Raw genomic sequence first — 18,008 nt, 5'->3', positions numbered from 1 at the left:
AAGCCATTAAGCCCTTCCCTACCCCAAGCCAGCTCATTCCTATGAAGAATTAACACCTCTCAGCCTCTGTCTTTTGGGCTCCAAAAGGGGAAAAAAAAAAAATAGCCTTGTGCACAAAGCCCCCGTAGCTTCTCCCTGTGCCGTGTTGAGCCGCTGGTGTTGGGGAGCAGCTCCCGGAGGTGACAGCAGCCTGTACCCATGGACAGGAGCGTGGTGCTGGAGTGGGTGCAGCCCCCTGGGGTGCTGTGTCCCCCCCCGGGGTGGGCAGGCTCCTTGCAGCGGGCTGGGGCAGCCCTGTCCGACATGGACTGGTTCTGTGCTGGAGCCTCGGGGAGCCTACGCCCTTAAACAAAATGCACTTAAAATGATATAATTACAACAATTATTAACACTGTTTACTGGGCCAAGATCTGCAGCGCTGGAAACATTAAAACCCCAGAATATGCAGAAACCACAGCGCTGTAAACCACCCAGTGAATCTGGCTGTGTTCATTACAGAAGAAGAGAGGGATCAAATGAAGTTGTCTTGTGCACATCCATCCTCACGCGCTTTAAACAGCATCACAGCAGCTCCACGAGAGGGGCCTGGGCAGCCCCGAGGTATCTTTTAGCAGCACCCCAGCCTTCTCCAGGCGTAACAGGGGCGAGGGCTGGAGACCCAGCTCTTGGCTCGCTGCGTTGGTGGGGTTTGCAGCAGCTCAGAGCTGCTGTCCACACCACGTCCTGCAGCCGGGAAGCTGAAAAGCTGGGGCCGGCGAGGTGCTGCTGCAGTGGGTAGGTCGGTAATTAGCAGCAAGAACTGATTGCGGCTGGGAGAGATTGAGCTAAGCTGCACCGACACTGGCAAGGCAGAGGAGCTAATTGCCGTGGCCCTGACCTCCTCCCGCCGCGTGCCCCCAGAGCTGGTGTCGGCTGCTCGTACCTCCAGGGCACGGCGGCTGCGGGTGTTGTTTTCAGCTCTCAGTTGCTCCACCGCAAAGTTTAGCTCCAGATAAATCAAGGCCATTTCACTGAGCCCCGATGAGTCACGACCACAGGTCCGGGAGCGCTTTTATCTTTGGGGCAGCTGGTTTAATATAGATAGACGTTCGCTCCGGAGCTCTGAATAATTTCTGTCTCTTTACTTCTCATTAAAAGCCAATGGGAGGAGGGAAAGCAGTGAGAAATTTCTCCGTGGCTCCTCTGTTTCTGCCATCTCTGTGATAACTTCCTCCGAGTTGTGCAGCCTGCCTGTGCTGGGTCATTTGCCATGTAGTCTAATTGGCAGAAAAAGGTGTTTCTGCTCCCAAGAGCCGTTCTTTTTAAAACCTGATCCTGCAGGCATGGCTGCAGCAGCGGGGATCTGTTACGGCAGGGTTTAATGCAGTTAATGTGGAGAGGTACTGCTGGGCTCCTCCTTTCCTGGCATGGAGCATCGTTGCCTCCCTGGATGGAGGGAATGGGGACAGGGCGCACAGGGGACGAGCCTGCGAGCGGGGCTGTCGCAGTGAGGTGGGAGCCAACCCAACCCATCTCCTCGGCAGGACCCAGCCTCCCCACCATCACTGCTTTTAAACAGCATGGAAATGAAAGGTAAAACCATTGCAGGACTTCTGCAGCCCACTGTGCATGAAATCAGGGTGGTGAAGAGCATGTAGCGAAGCTGTTATCAATATCCTGCCTTCCGATGATGGCTTTATATCCATCACCAGCACCCTCACAACTTCGCAGTACCATTTTGGCCTTGCCTTCTAGACAACTGCCATGCCTTTTGTCGTGCTAATTCCTCACTTGTTATTTATCTTCTTGGGGAAGACCTTGCCCAAGGATATCTGGCCTTACACACCGGTCAAAACTGCAAGAAATGGTGTGAGGCATGGTTGCTCTCAATGTTCTTCAGACCCGATGCCCCCTAACGAGGAGCTGTGCTACTGGTTTACTGTGTACTGGTTTACTGGTTTACTGTTCACTGTTTACTGGTGCCAGTGAAAATCCTCGGTCCTGCAGCTGATGGCTCTTGGGCAAAACTCCCACACCACCGCGCTTGCACCGAGCTGGGGACCTGCGCCCAGTGCTGCTGGGGGTGTGGGGTCCTGGCTGCAGGGAGAGGGCACCAGGTTTCCTGGGGACATGTGCATGTTTGTCCTGTCTGTTTCAAGAAGGAAGCCAAAATGACAGTGGAGAAAAGATAATTTAGCTTTATTAGTGTGTGATGAGGTTCAGAGGCTGAGGAATGACCCAACAGCCTGTGTCCCCATTGCATGGGAGGCTGGGACTCGCATGGCTGAGGGTCCCTTTAGGGGCCTGGCTCCTTGGTGCCATGAGGAACAGGCTTTTGTCCATGCTCACTTTGCTTTCAGAGGGTTTCCTTGGCTGGAATAAAGGGCCCTGGGGCCCTGAGAAAATCGAGCACAGACGAGCACTGAGGGATGCTGATGAGCACTGGAGATGCAGAGCATCGGAGTGCGGCACCAACCGTGGCCATCCCAGCTCAAGGGTCTGGAGGGAAAATCCTCACCTGCAGGGTTTGGGGGAGCCCATTGGGACCCATAAAGGCCCAGCAACTGTGACCAGGAGGTGCTGGCTTGGATGATGGCAACAGATTCCCTGTTGGCACCAGTGTCCACCGTGCAGCCCCCTGCATCGGTGCCGTCCCAGCACTGCAGGGTCGGTGACTCTGGCTCTCCTGGCTCACGTCCCATTCCTGAAGCTGCCGTGTGCCTGCCTCTGCCTTCCCGGCACATCTTGCCAGCCCGTCACTCACTGCCTCTCCCCTGCCCTAGGTCGTCCTCTCCCAAAATGACGCAGCAGATGCGGGACCTGCAGCTGGCGCAGGCCAGGAAGCCGCCGGGCCCTTCCTCGCCGAACGCGGCCAAAAGGCTCTACCGAAACCTCTCGGGGAAGTTCCGAGTCAACTACACGTCCTTTGATGAGGGCAGCCTGGCGGGACGGGGCGAGAAGGAGAAGCTCCGCAAGTCCTACCTGGTGGGTGCCCGCCAGTCCCCCCAGCCACGCCGGGGCAGGGGATGAGGGGGACGGGTGGGGTGGGCGTTAGGTGAAGCTGCCTGGGGGCAGGGTGTTTGCTCAGCATCACCCATCTGTGGCTGCAAGAGCTGATGTTCCTCAGCCCCTGGTTCTGGGTCTCCCTGGTTCTGGGGGCAGCCACAAGCCCGGTTTGGGTTGGTGGGGTGCTGGGTGGGGTGAAGGAGCACTCCATGCCCAGCTCACCGGCGCTTCTCTCTCCATCCAGTTCCAGAGCAATGCTGCTCTCTTCGAGGCCGTGGAGCTGCAGGACCTGGACCGGGTGCAGGAGCTGCTGAAGCAGTACAGCCCCGAGGAGCTGGACCTCAACACCCCCAACAGCGAGGGGCTGCTGCCCCTGGACATCGCCATCATGACCAACAACGCTCCCATCGCCAGGGCCCTGCTGCAGGCAGGAGCGAAGGAGAGCCCGCACTGTGAGTTGGCTGGAGGGCAGGCAGAAGCAGCAAGGAGTTGGTGATGCTTTTGTCAGCTTTGGGGTTTCCTCTGCCTCCTGGGAGTCCACGTGTGTGGTGGGCTGGAGCGGGTTGTGCAGCACCCACATCTCCAGCTCGGGGAGCAGACCCTATTGCGTACTGCATGTGCCATGGGGCAGCTGGGAATGGTGCTGGCTCCTCATTTCAGAGCAGGAAACTAGGAAGGTTGTGATGCTGGGGTGGGAAGAGGTGCTCAGACCCTGCTCCCTGCTTGCCCAGCCACACACTGGGGAGCGCCACTGTCCCTGCGAGCAGGGCACTGCAGCAAGGACAGGGACTCTGGGCTGGGATTTGGTGCCAGCAGAGCCTGGCTCCAAAGACGGTTCCCCCAACCACCTTCTAACCACCTCCTCATCACCTTCTCATCCCTCCGTCTCGCTCCCCCCTGCCCCTGGCTGTGCCTGCCCAGCAGTTGTCAGCCTGGAGAGCCGCTCGCTGCACCTCTCCACGCTGCTGCGGGAAGCGGAGCAGCGCGTCAACGAGCTGACGGCGCAGGTGGTGAACGAGGCACCCAACGCCGACTGCTCCGAGAAGGAGAAGCAGCTCAAGGCCTGGGAGTGGCGATACCGGCTGTACAAGCGCATGAAGGCAGGCTTTGAGCACGCCCGTGAGTGCCCCAAGCAGGGCTGGGGTAGGAGCGGGGCTGGGCGTGGGATGGGGAGGAACCGCGGGGCTGCACCGGTGCCTGCCGGGGACCCCGCACCCTGCAGCCTGTGGTACGGGTGGGTGAGGGAGCAGGCACCCTGGGGACGCACCCCTGGGTGCAGGGGAGGCACGGGAGGGATGCTGCAGGGTTTGGAGTGACCGTCAGTGCTGTAGCAGTGCCCTGTGCTCTCTGCTCCTAGGAGTGCCAGACCCCCCCAGCAACGTGCACCTCTCCGTGGCCAGCAGCTCCTCGGTGCAGGTGACCTTCTGGGAGCCCCTGAGTGTCAACTCGGCCGTTGTCACCAAATACAAGGGTAAGGACCGGGGTCCCTGTGCAGTTGCTGAGCACCCTGGGGCGTGCCAGCAGGATGCAGTGGGGCACTTGCCCTGTGCTCACCCTGCCAGCACCCTGGGGGCTGCAAGGGTGCCGAGCTCTTGCTGAGCTGTGGCACGGCGCTGTCACACTACGGCATGGCAGAGCCACCAGCCAGATGGTGCCTTCACCCATTTAAACCAGATATTTATTTTTCTGGGAGAATTCCCCCCCATCAGGCACCTCTAAGTCCTGGCCCATTGCTTGCTTAGCCTGGCTGGGTCCCCTGGCTTGGTCTGCTCCTCCTCCCTGTCCCTCCTCGCCTCGTGGCTCGGTCTGACCCCGGGGATGTGGCACATCGGGGCCTCTCTCATTGCAGTGGAGTGGAGCTGCTCCCCCACCTTCTCACCGCTGCTGGGGGAGGCCGTGGTGGACAAGCTGAAGAGCCTGCACTACACCATCCGGGGGCTGGTGTCGGTGAGCTGGGGGGGTCCGGGCTGCGGGGGCAGCTCCAGAGCCTGCACATGGGGCGGATGGGTGGGATGGCAGTGGGCAAGGGGACAGCGGCAGGAAGGGGGCTTGGGTAGGGGGACCGGGAGGGGCTGGGGGTGCAGGCAGGGGGGTGCTGCACCTACACTTTTGGACAGGGAGGGAGGGACTTGCAGGCTTGAGGAGCAGGGAGGACCCTTCTGTGTGCTGTGGGGAACTTGGGCAAGGCAGTGGTGCTGCTGGAGGGTGGCTGAGGGGGGTCAGAGCCCATAGCCCGGGCCATGGGGTCCCGTTTTGTGCTCCTCGTGGTGTGCTCGATTCCTCCCCACCTCCTCGCCCTGCACGCTGAGCGGGGAGAGGGACCCGCATCCTGAGTGTGCCTTCCCCCCCTCGCAGGGCACAGCTTACTACGTCCAGGTGTCTGCCTACAACATGAAGGGCTGGGGTCCCCCCCAAGCCTCAGTGCCCCCCTTCGCCATCCCTTCCAGTAAGTACAGCTGAGAGGTGGCACCCGGCTGTGGGACTGGGGTGGGGTGGGCTCGGGAGCTTTTGGGATGGGGCATTATGGCCCCTGGGGCAGGGGCAGAGCTGGGTGTGGTATTTAGGGTTTGCAGGTGGGTCGTGGGCCCCACAAGGTGGCTGTGCCTGGTAGAAGGGGTGCAGGGCTTGTATACAGAGCCATCGGCGCTGCTCTTTGGGGGATGCTGTCTCTGGCCCCTGGGAGCTCTGCCAGATATTTATTTTTCAGCCCGAAATTAGCCTGGCTGCCTGGTAAAGGCTGGAGAGGTTTGAGGCCACCTGGGCCAGCTGATCCTAGGGTAGCTCGGACAGAGGATGTTTTGCTTTCTGAGCTAAGAAACCACCTCTGGGGGAAGGAAAACCATCCCTGCGTTTTTTTAGCAGAGCTTTGTAATTTAGCGTGGGGCAGCTTTTTGGAGGGGCCTGTCCTGCCCAGGTAAAGAAACCGGCGTTGTGTGAGGCTGGCTTTGCTCTGCCCGGGCACCAGGCATTTGTTCACGTTTGCACCCTTAAAGCCCCTCTGCTGTCCCACACAGGTCCTGTTCTGTGTGCACGAGATCCACGGGGATCAAGCAGGACGGATTTTTCTTATTTCTGTCCCCGTGAATATTTCTCCCTTCGGTAGAGATCCCTTCCTGGCCCAGCAGAACAGCCAGGCACCTCCCCGGGTGTTTTTAAAGCTCCTAAAAATAGTGGCGAGCCCCAGCCAAAGTTAACAGAGCTGAACTTTCCATGGAAAAGAGCAGCAGGCAGGACAGGGGGTGTTCAGAGCAATTAACCTAAAGCTAATGTAAAAGCACCGGTGGCCCCGTGCTGCTCCTGCCACCGCCGTATAGAGGGTGAGGCTGGCAGGAGAGCCTGCCTGGGTGTCTGCCTGGGTGAGCTCCGCTCCTGCATTCACCTGGACGAGGCTGCAGCTCCAGGGAAGACACTGGAAAGAATTTTATTTTTTCAGCCAGGTTAAGGGCAGTGGGAGCAGGCGGGACCTTGCTCCTGACCTCCGTTGTACCCTCACTGTGGGGTGGCGGGTGGCCTCGGGGAGCTCCTGGCCCCGTTCTCCCTGCCAGCTCCTGGGCACGGCCCCAAAAGTGCCCCCCACACCCCAGCCCTGTGGGTTAGCAGAGGATGGCAGGGCCGTGTTGCAGCTTCCCCGATCTGCTGTGGTTCCTAGGGCTGAAAGAACCTGGTGGCTCCGGAGCTGCTCCCAGCACGTGGCGATGGTGCTGGGGACAGGGAGGTGCTGTGCCAGGGGATCCTCTGCGGGCTGGGAAGAGGGGCACAAAACAGAGCATCTGCCAAAACCCCATAAGTGCTGAATGCCCCGGGACCCTTGGCTTGTGCCGTGGGGCACGTCTGGGGTGCCGGGAGGTGCCGTGGGGGGGGGAGCAGCTCCGTGGAGAGGGGTGTCAGGGGGTGACACCGGCTCTGTCCCTGCAGACTGGAGGGAGTACGACGGCCGGGCCCCGCGGCGCAGGGGCCAGGCTGAAGCTCTGGACCACCTGCTGGGCCAGGTGAAGACCGTCCACCAGCACTGCGTGTGCCACGGTGAGTCTGCAGCACCTGGTGGTCCCGGGGGGCTCTGCTGGTCCCCAGGGCTCCGGGGGTCACCTGCTGAGGCACAAGGAGCTGGGGTGGCACAAAGGAACAGGATAAGCAGCAGGGCAGCTTGTGCAGTGACCCTCGAGGAGCCCACAACGCCTCCTCCGAGGCTGTGGGTGCTGCTCTTGGGGTCACACCGCAGCACCCTCTGCTCTCCACTCCCCAGAGCCCTGCAAGAACCAGCCCCAGAGCAGGAAGCACTCGGTCTCCAAGAGCCTCAAGCACCTCTTCCACGCTGGCAGCAAGTTCCTCAAGACACTGAAGCGGTGAGAGCCTCGTGAGGGGGGTGGTGTCGCAGAGCCTGTGGCCCCACAGGGATGTAGGGCTGGCCAGCCAGGGCTGCAGGTGCTTGGGGTGGGTCCCTCCTTGGGATGAGCCCGTGCTGTCAGTGGGGATCAGTCCCATCGCTCAGAAATCAAACATTTATGTTTGGACCAGCCCCGTACGGGGCACCTCCCCTGCCTCCTGGAGACAGACCCTTTGGGAACTGAAGCTGGTGGCCAGGGGTGACCCCGCAGCCTGTCTTCCCTTCCGCGCAGGGGCCTCTACCTGACAGCCATCTTCTACAAGGACGACAACATCCTGGTGACCCACGAGGACCAGATCCCGGTGGTGGAGATCGACGACACCTACTCGTGCCTGCTCATGCAGGATTTCCTTTGGTTCACCAAGGTAGGCAGCCCCCTCGCCCTGTGCCGCGTGTCCTGACGCTGTGAGATTCGGGCAGCCACCGCCGTGAGCGCGGTGTCCTCCAGGGGTGTCACCGTGTGTGAGGCACCTCCACTGCAACCCTTACCCTGTGTGTGGGGGCTGAAAACTGCTCTGCTCCAACTCAGGAAGGTGCCCCTCCTAGAAAGGGAGGCATCTCGGGCAGGGGAGCATGTAAAAAACGTCCCCCGTGCTGCTGAAAGCGGTGTGTGCGCGTGCACCTTCCTCGCCCAGCTCGGATGGAGAGGGACCGACCGGCTGTCCCCAGGGCCCCCCCGTGTGACCAGGCAGCTGGGGGAGCTCGGCCGGTGGTGACAGCCCCTGGCTGTGCTGCAGGTGTCGTGCATGTGGGACGAGATCCTGTGGCTGCGGCAGTGCGTCACCGTCTCCCAGTCGTCCTGCTCCTGCATCCTGCAGACGCGCTTCAAGATGCTGCTGGCCATCTCGCAGATGCAGGTGAGGGGAGGGGGGGTCCCTGTCCTCCTTCTGCCTCCCAGAGTGATTTTTGGGGGTGCTCCTCTGGGAGTGCTGGAAAAAAAACAGCTCTGCCTGCTCTGTGCCACCGGGCTGCAGCTGGGCCACAGCCTTGCCATCACCCGTGGGTCCCCAGGTGCCAGGTTCTGCAGCACGTGGAGGGTCTGGGGACTGTCCGTGGGTGCTCTGCCAGGTTTCCAGCAGGCAGCGTGGTGTCCCCTGACCTTTCTCCTGTCCCCCATCCCGGTGTGCAGGGGCTGCTGGGCATCCAGGACCTGGGGCAGGTCTTCTTCGAGCCCATCAAAGACAAGCAGGGCAACATCCTCATCGTCACCCTGAAGGAGGTGAAGACCAACCAGACCTTCGAGAGCGTCCGCTGGGTTCCCATCTGCAAGCTGCAGACCAGCCGCAAGTCCGTGTCGTCCCCGGAGGAGCCCACGGCCCTGGACACGCTGCTCATCTCCGTGCAGGTGCCGAGCAAGGGGGCTGGGGACACGGGGGCTGCTTCCAGCTGGCACACTGGGGCTGTCCCTCATGCCTCCAGCACCTGGCACGAGGGCTGGAGAGCACCTTGCTGTGAGGGCTGGCTCACTCCAGCGGTGCCTGTGTCCTCAGGACAAGCTGGCTTACCACCAGCGGAGCAGCCATGCCCTTTCCCCGGGCCTCTACCTGGGCTACCTGAAGCTCTGCAGCGCCGTGGACCAGATCCGGGTGCTGGTGCCCGAGCAGCTCCCCAACATCTTGTGCCACGTGAAGATCCGCTCCAACCCCAACATCTCCAGGTAGGGCTCCAGGGGCATCTGGTCTTTTTCTCTGCCTTGTCCAGCACAAGAGCGCTCGTGGCCACTGCCTCTTGTGTGTGGACTCGAGGCAGTGGCGTGGCTCCACCGCCCAGCCCTGTCCCTGCCAAGCCCTGCCTAGGGCTGGAGAAAGCCGAGGTCCCCCTGCTGCCACCACAGCTCCTACGTCCCCTTGGTGGAAGAGCTAAGCAAACACAGCTCTTGTCGGGACGGGGTGTTTAGGTCAGCCCCGAGCTGCTCCCTCCAGCACGTTCTGTCTGCCGTTATCCAGGGAGGAGTGGGAATGGCTGCAGAAGATGGCCAGCATGGAGGAGCCCGTTTCTGCGGAGCCAGAGGCTGAGACATCCCAAAACCACTTGTTCCAGGAGCTCCAGGCGGCCATCAAGGAGCTGATGACCCTGGTCAACATCCCGTTGCAAGAGGTGTGGGTGGGAGCCAAGGTGCAGGGACGAGGGAGATGACGTTTGCAGCCGTTACCTGTCGTGTCTTTTGGACGGGCTCTTGCAGGCCAAAGATTTCCGCCTGTACAGCCAAGAGGTGCTGGATTTTGGGGGCCAGGTCTCCTTCCTGCTGCTGCTGCCTCCCTCAGATGATGTCTGCACGGCGCCGGGCCAGAACAACCCCTACACCCCTCAGTCTGGCTTCCTCACGCTGCCGCTGCAGATCTTCGAGCTGGGTGAGAAAAGGGGTGGCCTGCACTGCCAGGGCCTCCTCGTGCTGCTCTCCTTGAGCCTGGGAAGGGCTGGAAGGTGTTTCTGGGGTGGCTGTGCTCTGTCACCTCCCTAGGAGAGGGGGGAGAGGGAGTGCTGAGGGCTCCCCAGTGCTCCAGGTGGGCTCCCCGGTTTGGGTGGGCACAGAGGAACCCCTAGGGAGCTGATATTTTTCATTCTCCTCCTCCCTTCCGTCCCTCAGTGCACTTCTTCACATACGACCGGGAGTTCATCATGCAGTACTGCCAGGTGTCTGCCCTCCTGGAGCTGGAGTCGCTCCTCTCGCAGCAGAGCCTCAGGGAAGCCTTCTCTGATGCCGAGCTCTCCACGGCCAAGCAGAGGCACCAGCAGGTGCAGGATTACATCCAGGTGCGCAGCGCAGGCGCTGGGAGCCAGCCAGGCTGGCCACGGTGTGCCCACGGGACCGAAATGCCCCAGTAGGTCTGTCCCCTTCTCCCCACTGTGGCCCCGCAGTGTCAGGGCTTTGTCTGGCAGCATCTCGCTGCGATCCCTTCGTTAAAGGTTTGTAAAGCACTGCCGGGGGTTTCCACGCTCCGGGGGGGGGGGTTCCCCTGAGCTTTTGCCTCTTGGGAAAGGTGTGTGGGGAGAGGCCGGGTTTCATTGGGGGATTTTTTCATGGTGGCTGTTTGCTTTCTGAAAGGGATCCTTTATTTCCACTTCTGGCAGCAAATGGAGGAGATATGGCGCGAGATGCGCTGGATTATGGATGCCCTGCAGCACGCCCGGTACAAGCAGCCGTCCTGTGGGGTGTCCCTCAGCGGGTTCCTCAGCACCTCCAGCAGTGCCATGAAGGAGAAGACCCAATCCTCCTCGTCCCACCTCGACTTCCTTCCCTCCCCGGCGCCCTCCCCAGAGACCAGCCGTAAGCTCAACTCCGGTAAGGGCCCGGCTTTGCGCAGCTCCCGCTCCCCCTCACGCCAAGCCGACGACCTCTTTGCTTCCCTTGCAGACCTGCACGGGCTGTCGGACGAGGAGGGCTCCTCCGAGGTGTTCCTGGCCACCGACAGCGACTACGACTCCAGCAGGGCGCAGAGCCCGAAGGAGCTCGACCTGGTGTCCTCCTCCTCGGGGCCCGAGTGCTGCGGCAGGAGGGCGCCCCGCAGCCTGCGGGACAGCGCCCCGGACGTCCTGCAGAGCCACGAGCTCCAGCCGGTGCCGCTGCCCCCGCCGGAGCCCCGGCCGCCCCCCGAGCTCTACGACAGCGACTTCGTCCTGCCCAGCCGGCAGATCGAGCTGCTGCGCATCACGGAGAAGCGGCAGGCGTACTGCGTGCGAACCAGCAGCCTGGACTTCCCCAAGCCCCTCTGCCCGGTGGCCAGAAAGTCCTGCCCCGGCTCCGTCGACAGCTCCCCGACGGAGAGCAGGACCCCCGGGGGCCACGGCGGCCAGCTCAGGATGGGGACTGGCTCCGCACCCAGCCCCGAGCGCGGCCGGACGCGCTCGGCGGAGTGGACTCCGAGCTGCCAGGAGCCACTGGAGCAGCCCGGGTGCTTGGCCGACCGCGGGAAGAAGCCGGGCTCTGTCACCTTGCGGGTCTGCCCTCAGTACGAAACCGGACTCTCCAAAGAGACCAGTGTCAAGGTACTGGAGCCTACTAAAGGCAGCGGTGCGGCTGCCAGGACGGGGGAGGCAGGCACTGCAGGCTTGCGTGGCCCTCTCCTGGCTCTGCCGTCTCCATCCTTGCCATGCTGAGGGGCAGGTCCCCAGGACACCCCCAGCGCTGCAGTCCCGTGTCCCTGTGCCCTCAGCACAGCACGGGGGACCCCACGTCCCCTGCAGCTCAGCCCATGTGCCGGTCTCTGCTGCTCAGGGGCCGGGATGGGGCCACCAGCTTAGCCAGCAGGGTGTTCTGAGGACAGAAGGCAGGGTTGGGGTTTGGCACTCAGCCTGACTGCTTAGTGCCATCCGGGGTCACCAGCCTCAGCTCCGTGGTCTCTGCTCCCCTCCCTGCAGCCACGTGCACATGGATGGGGAAGGGAGCAGAGGGCAGCTTGCCTCAGCCCTTGGAAGGGGCAGACAGAGCTGCCTCCTCACCGGGGGCACCGGGGCCCGCGAGCCCCCCGTGGGTCCTCTCTGCTCCCTCCCTGGCTGTGGCAGGGCTTTGGAGCTGAGCTGGCTCCCAAAGCTCCAGGCTGCCTGCACCCATTGGAGCCCGCGGGCACGCAGCCCAGGCAGGTCCCCTCTGTGCTCTGCCACCTCCTCTGCTTCCAGCCACCAAGTCCTTCCCCTCTTGAAGCTTCCCTGGTGAAATTCCCGGTGCCATGGCTCACGAAGCAGCCCGGGTGCGGCTCGTCTGCAAAAGGGTGCAGGAAGGAGCAGGCTGCAGGGCTGGAGGTTTATTGCCAGGCAGTTTTGATAGCCAGTTTCTCTTCACCCAGCAGGGATGTTAGAAGCAGAGGGAAATCTGACTCGCAGTATTTATTTTCCATTTGAGAAATTACCATAGATTTCTATGCAACTGAAGTGCAGCCCTGGGTTCCTGGCGGGCTGCCCACGTGGCTTTTGAAGTTGCAAAGCTCGGGACATGCCTGCTTGAAAGCGTTTTACGATGTTCTCCTCGAAGAACCGAGTTCAAAGGAAAGGCTCCTCGGCTGGCGTAAATCAGCTGAGCCCCATGATGATTGTTCGGAGCTGGCAGGCTTCACGTGGGCCGAGGGCTTGGACCACCCTGCCGGGGCACTGCCCGCGGCGCTCCGCAGGCCCTCACGGATGTGCCAAAGGAAACCGTCGCCTTGCCCGGCTGAGGGCCTTTGAAGGGAAGGATCAGGCTCCTGACGGCCGCTGGCAGCCAGAGCCCGGCGGTCCTGGTGCTCTCGTCCTGCCTCGGGATTCAGAGGGCAATCCTCAGCAAAGCGGTGAGGGAGGGTGAGGAGAGCTGGTGGGCAGAGCCCCCCGGGTGCTCTCCGAGGGGATTAACTTGAGCCCCGCTTCCCAAGGAGCTCAGCACCAGGGCGGCTGTGGTGCTGTGGTGCTGGGGGCCTGGGTGCTGCTCGCAGGAGGGGCTTTGACACCTCTGAGCTGGCAGGAGCAGGGCTCAGACCATGCAGCCCTCGCAAGCCGCAGGCACGGGACAGCGCGGGCGAGCCGTAGGTGGCAGGCAGGACAGCCACGCTGAGCTGTGAGGATGAGGATGGAGGGTGCAGCCAGGGAGAGAGAAGTGCAGGAGCTGCGCCCCGGCGTGCCGCGTGTCCCCGGGCACCTCGTTGGGGCCGTTCCTGCCCCCCGACAGCTTGCAGAGGGCGGCCGCTGCCCCTGGCCTTCCTCGTCCCCCCCTGACCGCCCGTCTCTCCCACCTTTGTCTCTCCGCAGCTGCACATCACCAGCCAGACGTCGGCCGGGGAGGTGGTGAAGCTGGTGGTGCTGGAGATGAACGACGTCTCCCGCGGCGTGCTGGGCGGCTCGGCCGCCTTCTGCTACGGCGAGGAGCAGCTGGAGCACTTCGGACTGGTGTTCGCCTCCGAGGAGAGCGAGCGGTGGCTGCCCGATGACTTCCTGCCCCTGGCCCTGCACGCCGCCCGGCCCGAGGGGCGCTTCTTCGTCCGCATCAAGGAGACGTCGCCCCTGGTGCTGCAGTTCGGGCCCGCCACCACCGTATGAGAGGAGCGGCGGCGGCGCGGGGGCCTCGGCCCTGCGGCAGACAGCGCGTCTCTGATGCTTCCTTCTTCCACAGACACCCTCTCATCAGGCGTCCGCGGGGTGGAATGGGATCATACCGGGCTGTGTGTTACTTGTTTGTGTTGGGTTTTGTTGGTTTTTTTTTTTTTTTGGTTTTTTTTTTTTTTTTTTTTTTTTTTTTTTAACCAAAGAGACGTCGAGACTCGGTTTTTCTGACTGCAGAAGATGAGGGTGGAGCGCGGAGACCTCAGAGCTTGGGAGGAATCCTTGCAGGAATGGAATTTTTGAAAGCAAACATTTTTAAGGGGAAAGGGGGGGGGAGAGAGAGGAAAAAATATTACACGAAGGAGCAGCAATACTCTTTTTTTTTTTTTTTTCCTTTCTTTTTCTGAAAATCCTTGTCTGGGATTTAGTGAAGGAAGAGCCACGGAGGATTGCTGGCTAGAGTCGCGGTGTCGATGAGGAGAGGGCATGATGCACAAGGACAGCACTGAGAAGGGTGTTCCCTATCCGTCCTCGTTTCACTGTACCTGGAGAAACAGTTCTTGCACATAGTTCTCAGAACAGAATGTGTTTTGTTTTGTTTTGTTTTGTTTTCTGGAAAAAAAAAAAATAATTGTGCTAGAGACACTGGAGTTGTATAGGAGGTGAAGACCCTTTTTCTTGTTTTAGAGGCAAAAGGAAGCCACGCCAACAGCCCCCCACTCACATGCACGTGTACGCAGCTGTGCTGACACCACCACTAGAGGTTTGCTATAGGGCATCTGCTGCAGCACACCCAGCACCACCTTGGGATTCCCTTTCCTCCTCGGTTGCTGTTTTGTTCTGGTGATTGTGAGTGGCCTCTCTTGTATGTCCTACAGCATGACACTTTGTTAGCAACTAGGTCTCTTGTTCACAAGGTTATTTTTCTGATCCTGTGGTCCATAGTAAAGATGACTGCTGCTGACCGTGTATTGCTCTCTTCCTTCTCGCGGCCTGATGAGCAGGGCCTCTGTCCTTAACCCACGTCCCCCAAATTATCCCTACTTTCAGTGCCTGGGCCTGCCTTTCCCAGGAGTGGTTAACGGGATGCTCTCGACCCAGCAGAGGTTTGTGTTAACACACACACACACCCCGTGTGTGAGAGGAACAGGCAAGTTGAAGGCAGCGATCTGTCACCTTCAGGTGCTGGAAACCTGGTGGCTGCAGGGCCCGAGCACCCGCAGATGTGCAGTTACACACCCTGCTCCTGTCCTGCAGCCTCCTCTGAGAGACAAGCACCTGGAGAAGAGCATGGAAGGTGGCTGGAGCTGCCTTGCAGCTGCCACAAGTGCTTTCAGAGAGGCAGCGCACAAGGCACGGGGCCGGCACCCCTCGCAGGTGAGGTTCCCCTTCTCCAGGCCTCACTGGGTCGGCCACACCATGCCACGCCACATGGTGAGGAGCCAGCATGGGCCTGTGACACCCCACATCGGCCTGGCCACATGCATCCCCTGGTGGCACCTCCGACTGGTGGACAACTCCTGCGAGTCACAGCCTGCGCCCAGTGTTAGGGCAGGGCCGTGTCCACCTCATCTCTTCCTGAGTGGCTCCGTGGGCACATCCCGATGTTTTCTTTCCAGGTCCTGAAGCCTTCTGTCCTGCCCTTCCCCGCGGCCAAGGAGTGGGAGCAGACACCAGGCGGGCTCTGTGTGCGGCCGTGGGGTGCCCGTGTGGCTGCTGGAAGCCGCGTGGAGCCGGGAGCCGTGTGTGCAGAGGTCGGTGGTCCCCCTTTGGAAGGTTGTTGCACATGCAGGATGGTCTCTTACTGTTGAAACACAGCCCTGGGGCTCAGCAGCTCATGGCAAGAAGGGGCACTGAGGCTCTGGGACAGGTGGGGCAGGTATTGTCCTCTCACTTAGGGCTAGTGGCACTGGTGACAGCAGTTTGGCAAAGGGGCTTTCCCTCACGTCCATGCTGTCACGCGTGTCGTGGAGGCAGGTCCCCAGAGCACCTGGCCTCAGCCCTGCTGTCTCCTGGTACTAGGAAACAGCAGAGCTGGGAGAGGCGTCATTGTGCTTGTAGCAGTCCCTTTTTCCCCAGTATTTTAATGAGAAAAGGAAGCTGGAGTCCAGGAGGAGCTCAGGGGGACTGTGCTGGTGCAGACCGGTGTCTCTGGGCGCAGACACCCCCATCCCTGCAGTGCCATGTCCCCAGCTCTGCCTGCTGTGGGCACTGCAACATCCCAGAGCAAACATCACCCTGCCCAGTGGCTCGGACATCCACCTGCGTGCCCCACTCCTACCTGAGCCCAGGCGAAAGCCTCCACCACACACAAACCCCGCACTGGGGCCATCCACACACATGTGTGCGTACCTCACACAGCCAACCCCGAGTCCTGGTGGCTGGAGCATCCCTGAATATCTCATCCATGGGAGGGCAGATGTGAGCAGCGCTGATCTGGGGAACCGGGAGAAACCGCGAGCACGGGGAACTGGGAGACCTCACGAGCAGCCCGTTGTGCACGAACCCAAACCCAGTAGAAAACGCTTTGCTTTGGCAGCACCGCTCGTCCCCTGCTGTTAAACCAACAGCAAACCAACTGGTCTGGGGCTTCTCCTGACCCCAGCATCAGCATGGACGTGGCAGGGCCCGAGAGCAGCAGCAGGAGCTGCGTTTTCTCCCTACCCTGGGGGCTGCGGCCGCTCCCCTCGGCGGGGACAGGCGCTCCTCTTCCAGGCACTGGGAGCACCAAAAGATGCCGCTGCAGAACACTGTGTGCTTGGTGAGGGCGTTTTTTTTGTCTCTGTCGACATAATTTCCATCAGGAGCAGTGTTTGAAAGCGGATCATTGTGTGACAGCGAGAGGCACGCATCGGCTTGTCCCGTCCAGCGACCAGGTCTTCTGCTCGCTCCACCTGGAGGTAGGCCCAGGTCCAGGAGCTGAGAGGAGAAAACTGGCGGAGTTCCAGGAAGGTTAACGGGACTGCGTGAATTTATATCGCCAGAAGAGCCACCACGCCGTGGTATTTTGCTCACGCTGTATGGATTCACAGAAGTAAACCTAAATTGTGACACTCTGTGTTTCCTCCCCCAAATCAGGAGCTTGTTGGCATCAGTTCTGAAGCATCTGCATTTCTTTTCTCCCATCCAAAGGGAGTTGCTCAAACAAATCCAGCTTTGTGTTTCCCGAGGTTTGGCTGAGCCTGAGACGTGTTTTTTTGTTTTGCTTTGTTTTGTTTGTTTGCTTTTTGTTTATTTTCCCTGGGACACTTCTCTCTTGCGTCCCTGCTGTAGAATTTCTTGCCTTAGTGCTGGTTACTGGGGAAAGCTGAGGAGTTACCCTTTCTGTTCAAGCAGCTGCAGTTTCCACAGATGGGGGATGCTCTGAGCCTGCTCCAAGATGTGCTGAAGTCAGTGGAAGCCTTTCTTCCAGCTCCCTCAAACAGGAGGCGAGAAAAGCGCGCGAGAGCCGTGCCAGGCATCCAAAGGAGAGGGGAAGTTCCAGGGTTATTCTGGCACACGCAATTACTAAGTTAATTACCGCTCTATCATCTGTAGGAACTCTGTGCAATTACTGTGTAGTCGCGCGGACTGTTTACCCAGGTAGCTTATAAATAGCATCGCCTTGTAACTGAACTGTGGTGTGATGGGATTTGTGCAGGCTGAGTCAGGGGGCTGCCGCGTGCCCACACTTTCCGTCCCCAGCACAGATGCCCGCTGAGGACGCAGCCACGCCGAGCAAAGCCCTGCTGGCCAGGGGCTCGCCGTTCCCCAGACAGCCCAGGTTTCTGCGGGAAGCCACACACTGGTGTACTCTGTACGCTGTGGGCAGAGCCACTTCCCATGTGGAACCGGGCTGGACAATGCAGGTTTCAGACCAAGATTGTAATTTCCCAACCACGAGGACACTTGGAAGGGAGGAGATGGGAGTCCTGGTGGCGTTAGCACCATCGGAAAGCCCCGGCTGACTTCAGTGTGTCTAGGATTTCTGGTTCTTCAAACCCACCTAAAGACTGGGCAGCAAACAGATCTTTCCACCCCGTGAAGACTCCCGGGATGCAGGGAAGTGGTCTGTTCCCTAAGCGACTTGGAAAATAAAACCTCACGAAAACAGGAACCAAAAGCACAAAGGTAAAAAACTCATGAGGAAAAGAGTGCTTTATTTGATTTGATTTGATTTCCCACTCGAAAGAAAGAAAGAAAAAAATAAATAAAAAGACTTCTTAGAGAAAGTAACATTCACCTTCAAAAGAAAAAACAAACAAACAAAAAAAAACAGATGGGCAGGACAGTGTGAGTATTTACAAGTTTGTTCTAACTCAAGAATTTTGGAAGATACCATTTGTTGAAACCAACAATCCTTTATGAACGTTTATATTGTGGCTAAAATGGTGTTTTTAGTGGGAAGAAAAAAGAACAACCCAGCAGATGATGTGTCGTAACAACTTTTTTTTCTATGGTTTTGCCTCGAGCCCCAGCTTAATCCGATAGACCAAAAACCACACATTTAGGGCTGAGCGTGCATTTTGCTGACTCAGGCTTCGAAGAGATGCAGACGTACTTGTCCTGAAGAAGTTTGATTTGGTCTGTGAATTAAGATAGCAACAAGAGGACGGTTTTGCTCTTCACTGGCTGTGGTTGAGCTGCTGGACCA

General features: G+C 59.9%; 1 protein-coding gene across 1 annotated transcript in view; it reads left to right on the top strand.

The window, feature by feature from the left end:
* The window catches only part of LOC116495362 (ankyrin repeat and fibronectin type-III domain-containing protein 1-like), a 158,174-nt gene extending 144,663 nt beyond the window's left edge, over nucleotides 1-13,511 (top strand). The window contains exons 6-23 of the mRNA XM_032197782.1: nucleotides 2,763-2,964; nucleotides 3,230-3,437; nucleotides 3,910-4,104; nucleotides 4,343-4,456; nucleotides 4,835-4,932; nucleotides 5,341-5,431; nucleotides 6,901-7,008; nucleotides 7,229-7,328; nucleotides 7,602-7,734; nucleotides 8,107-8,226; nucleotides 8,499-8,714; nucleotides 8,860-9,026; nucleotides 9,316-9,466; nucleotides 9,552-9,720; nucleotides 9,957-10,123; nucleotides 10,442-10,652; nucleotides 10,725-11,356; nucleotides 13,085-13,511. Of these exons, the coding sequence (XP_032053673.1) occupies nucleotides 2,763-2,964; nucleotides 3,230-3,437; nucleotides 3,910-4,104; nucleotides 4,343-4,456; nucleotides 4,835-4,932; nucleotides 5,341-5,431; nucleotides 6,901-7,008; nucleotides 7,229-7,328; nucleotides 7,602-7,734; nucleotides 8,107-8,226; nucleotides 8,499-8,714; nucleotides 8,860-9,026; nucleotides 9,316-9,466; nucleotides 9,552-9,720; nucleotides 9,957-10,123; nucleotides 10,442-10,652; nucleotides 10,725-11,356; nucleotides 13,085-13,372 (3,370 nt within the window). The 3' untranslated portion in view covers nucleotides 13,373-13,511. The remainder of the gene's footprint in view (nucleotides 1-2,762; nucleotides 2,965-3,229; nucleotides 3,438-3,909; nucleotides 4,105-4,342; nucleotides 4,457-4,834; nucleotides 4,933-5,340; nucleotides 5,432-6,900; nucleotides 7,009-7,228; nucleotides 7,329-7,601; nucleotides 7,735-8,106; nucleotides 8,227-8,498; nucleotides 8,715-8,859; nucleotides 9,027-9,315; nucleotides 9,467-9,551; nucleotides 9,721-9,956; nucleotides 10,124-10,441; nucleotides 10,653-10,724; nucleotides 11,357-13,084) is intronic.
* Nucleotides 13,512-18,008: the final 4,497 nt, after the last annotated feature.

The sequence above is a fragment of the Aythya fuligula genome, chromosome 15 (genome assembly GCF_009819795.1).
Source record: "Aythya fuligula isolate bAytFul2 chromosome 15, bAytFul2.pri, whole genome shotgun sequence".
NCBI lineage: Eukaryota > Metazoa > Chordata > Aves > Anseriformes > Anatidae > Aythya > Aythya fuligula.
Note: the sequence above shows the minus strand (reverse complement) of the source record. Positions and strands in the feature narration are given on the sequence as shown.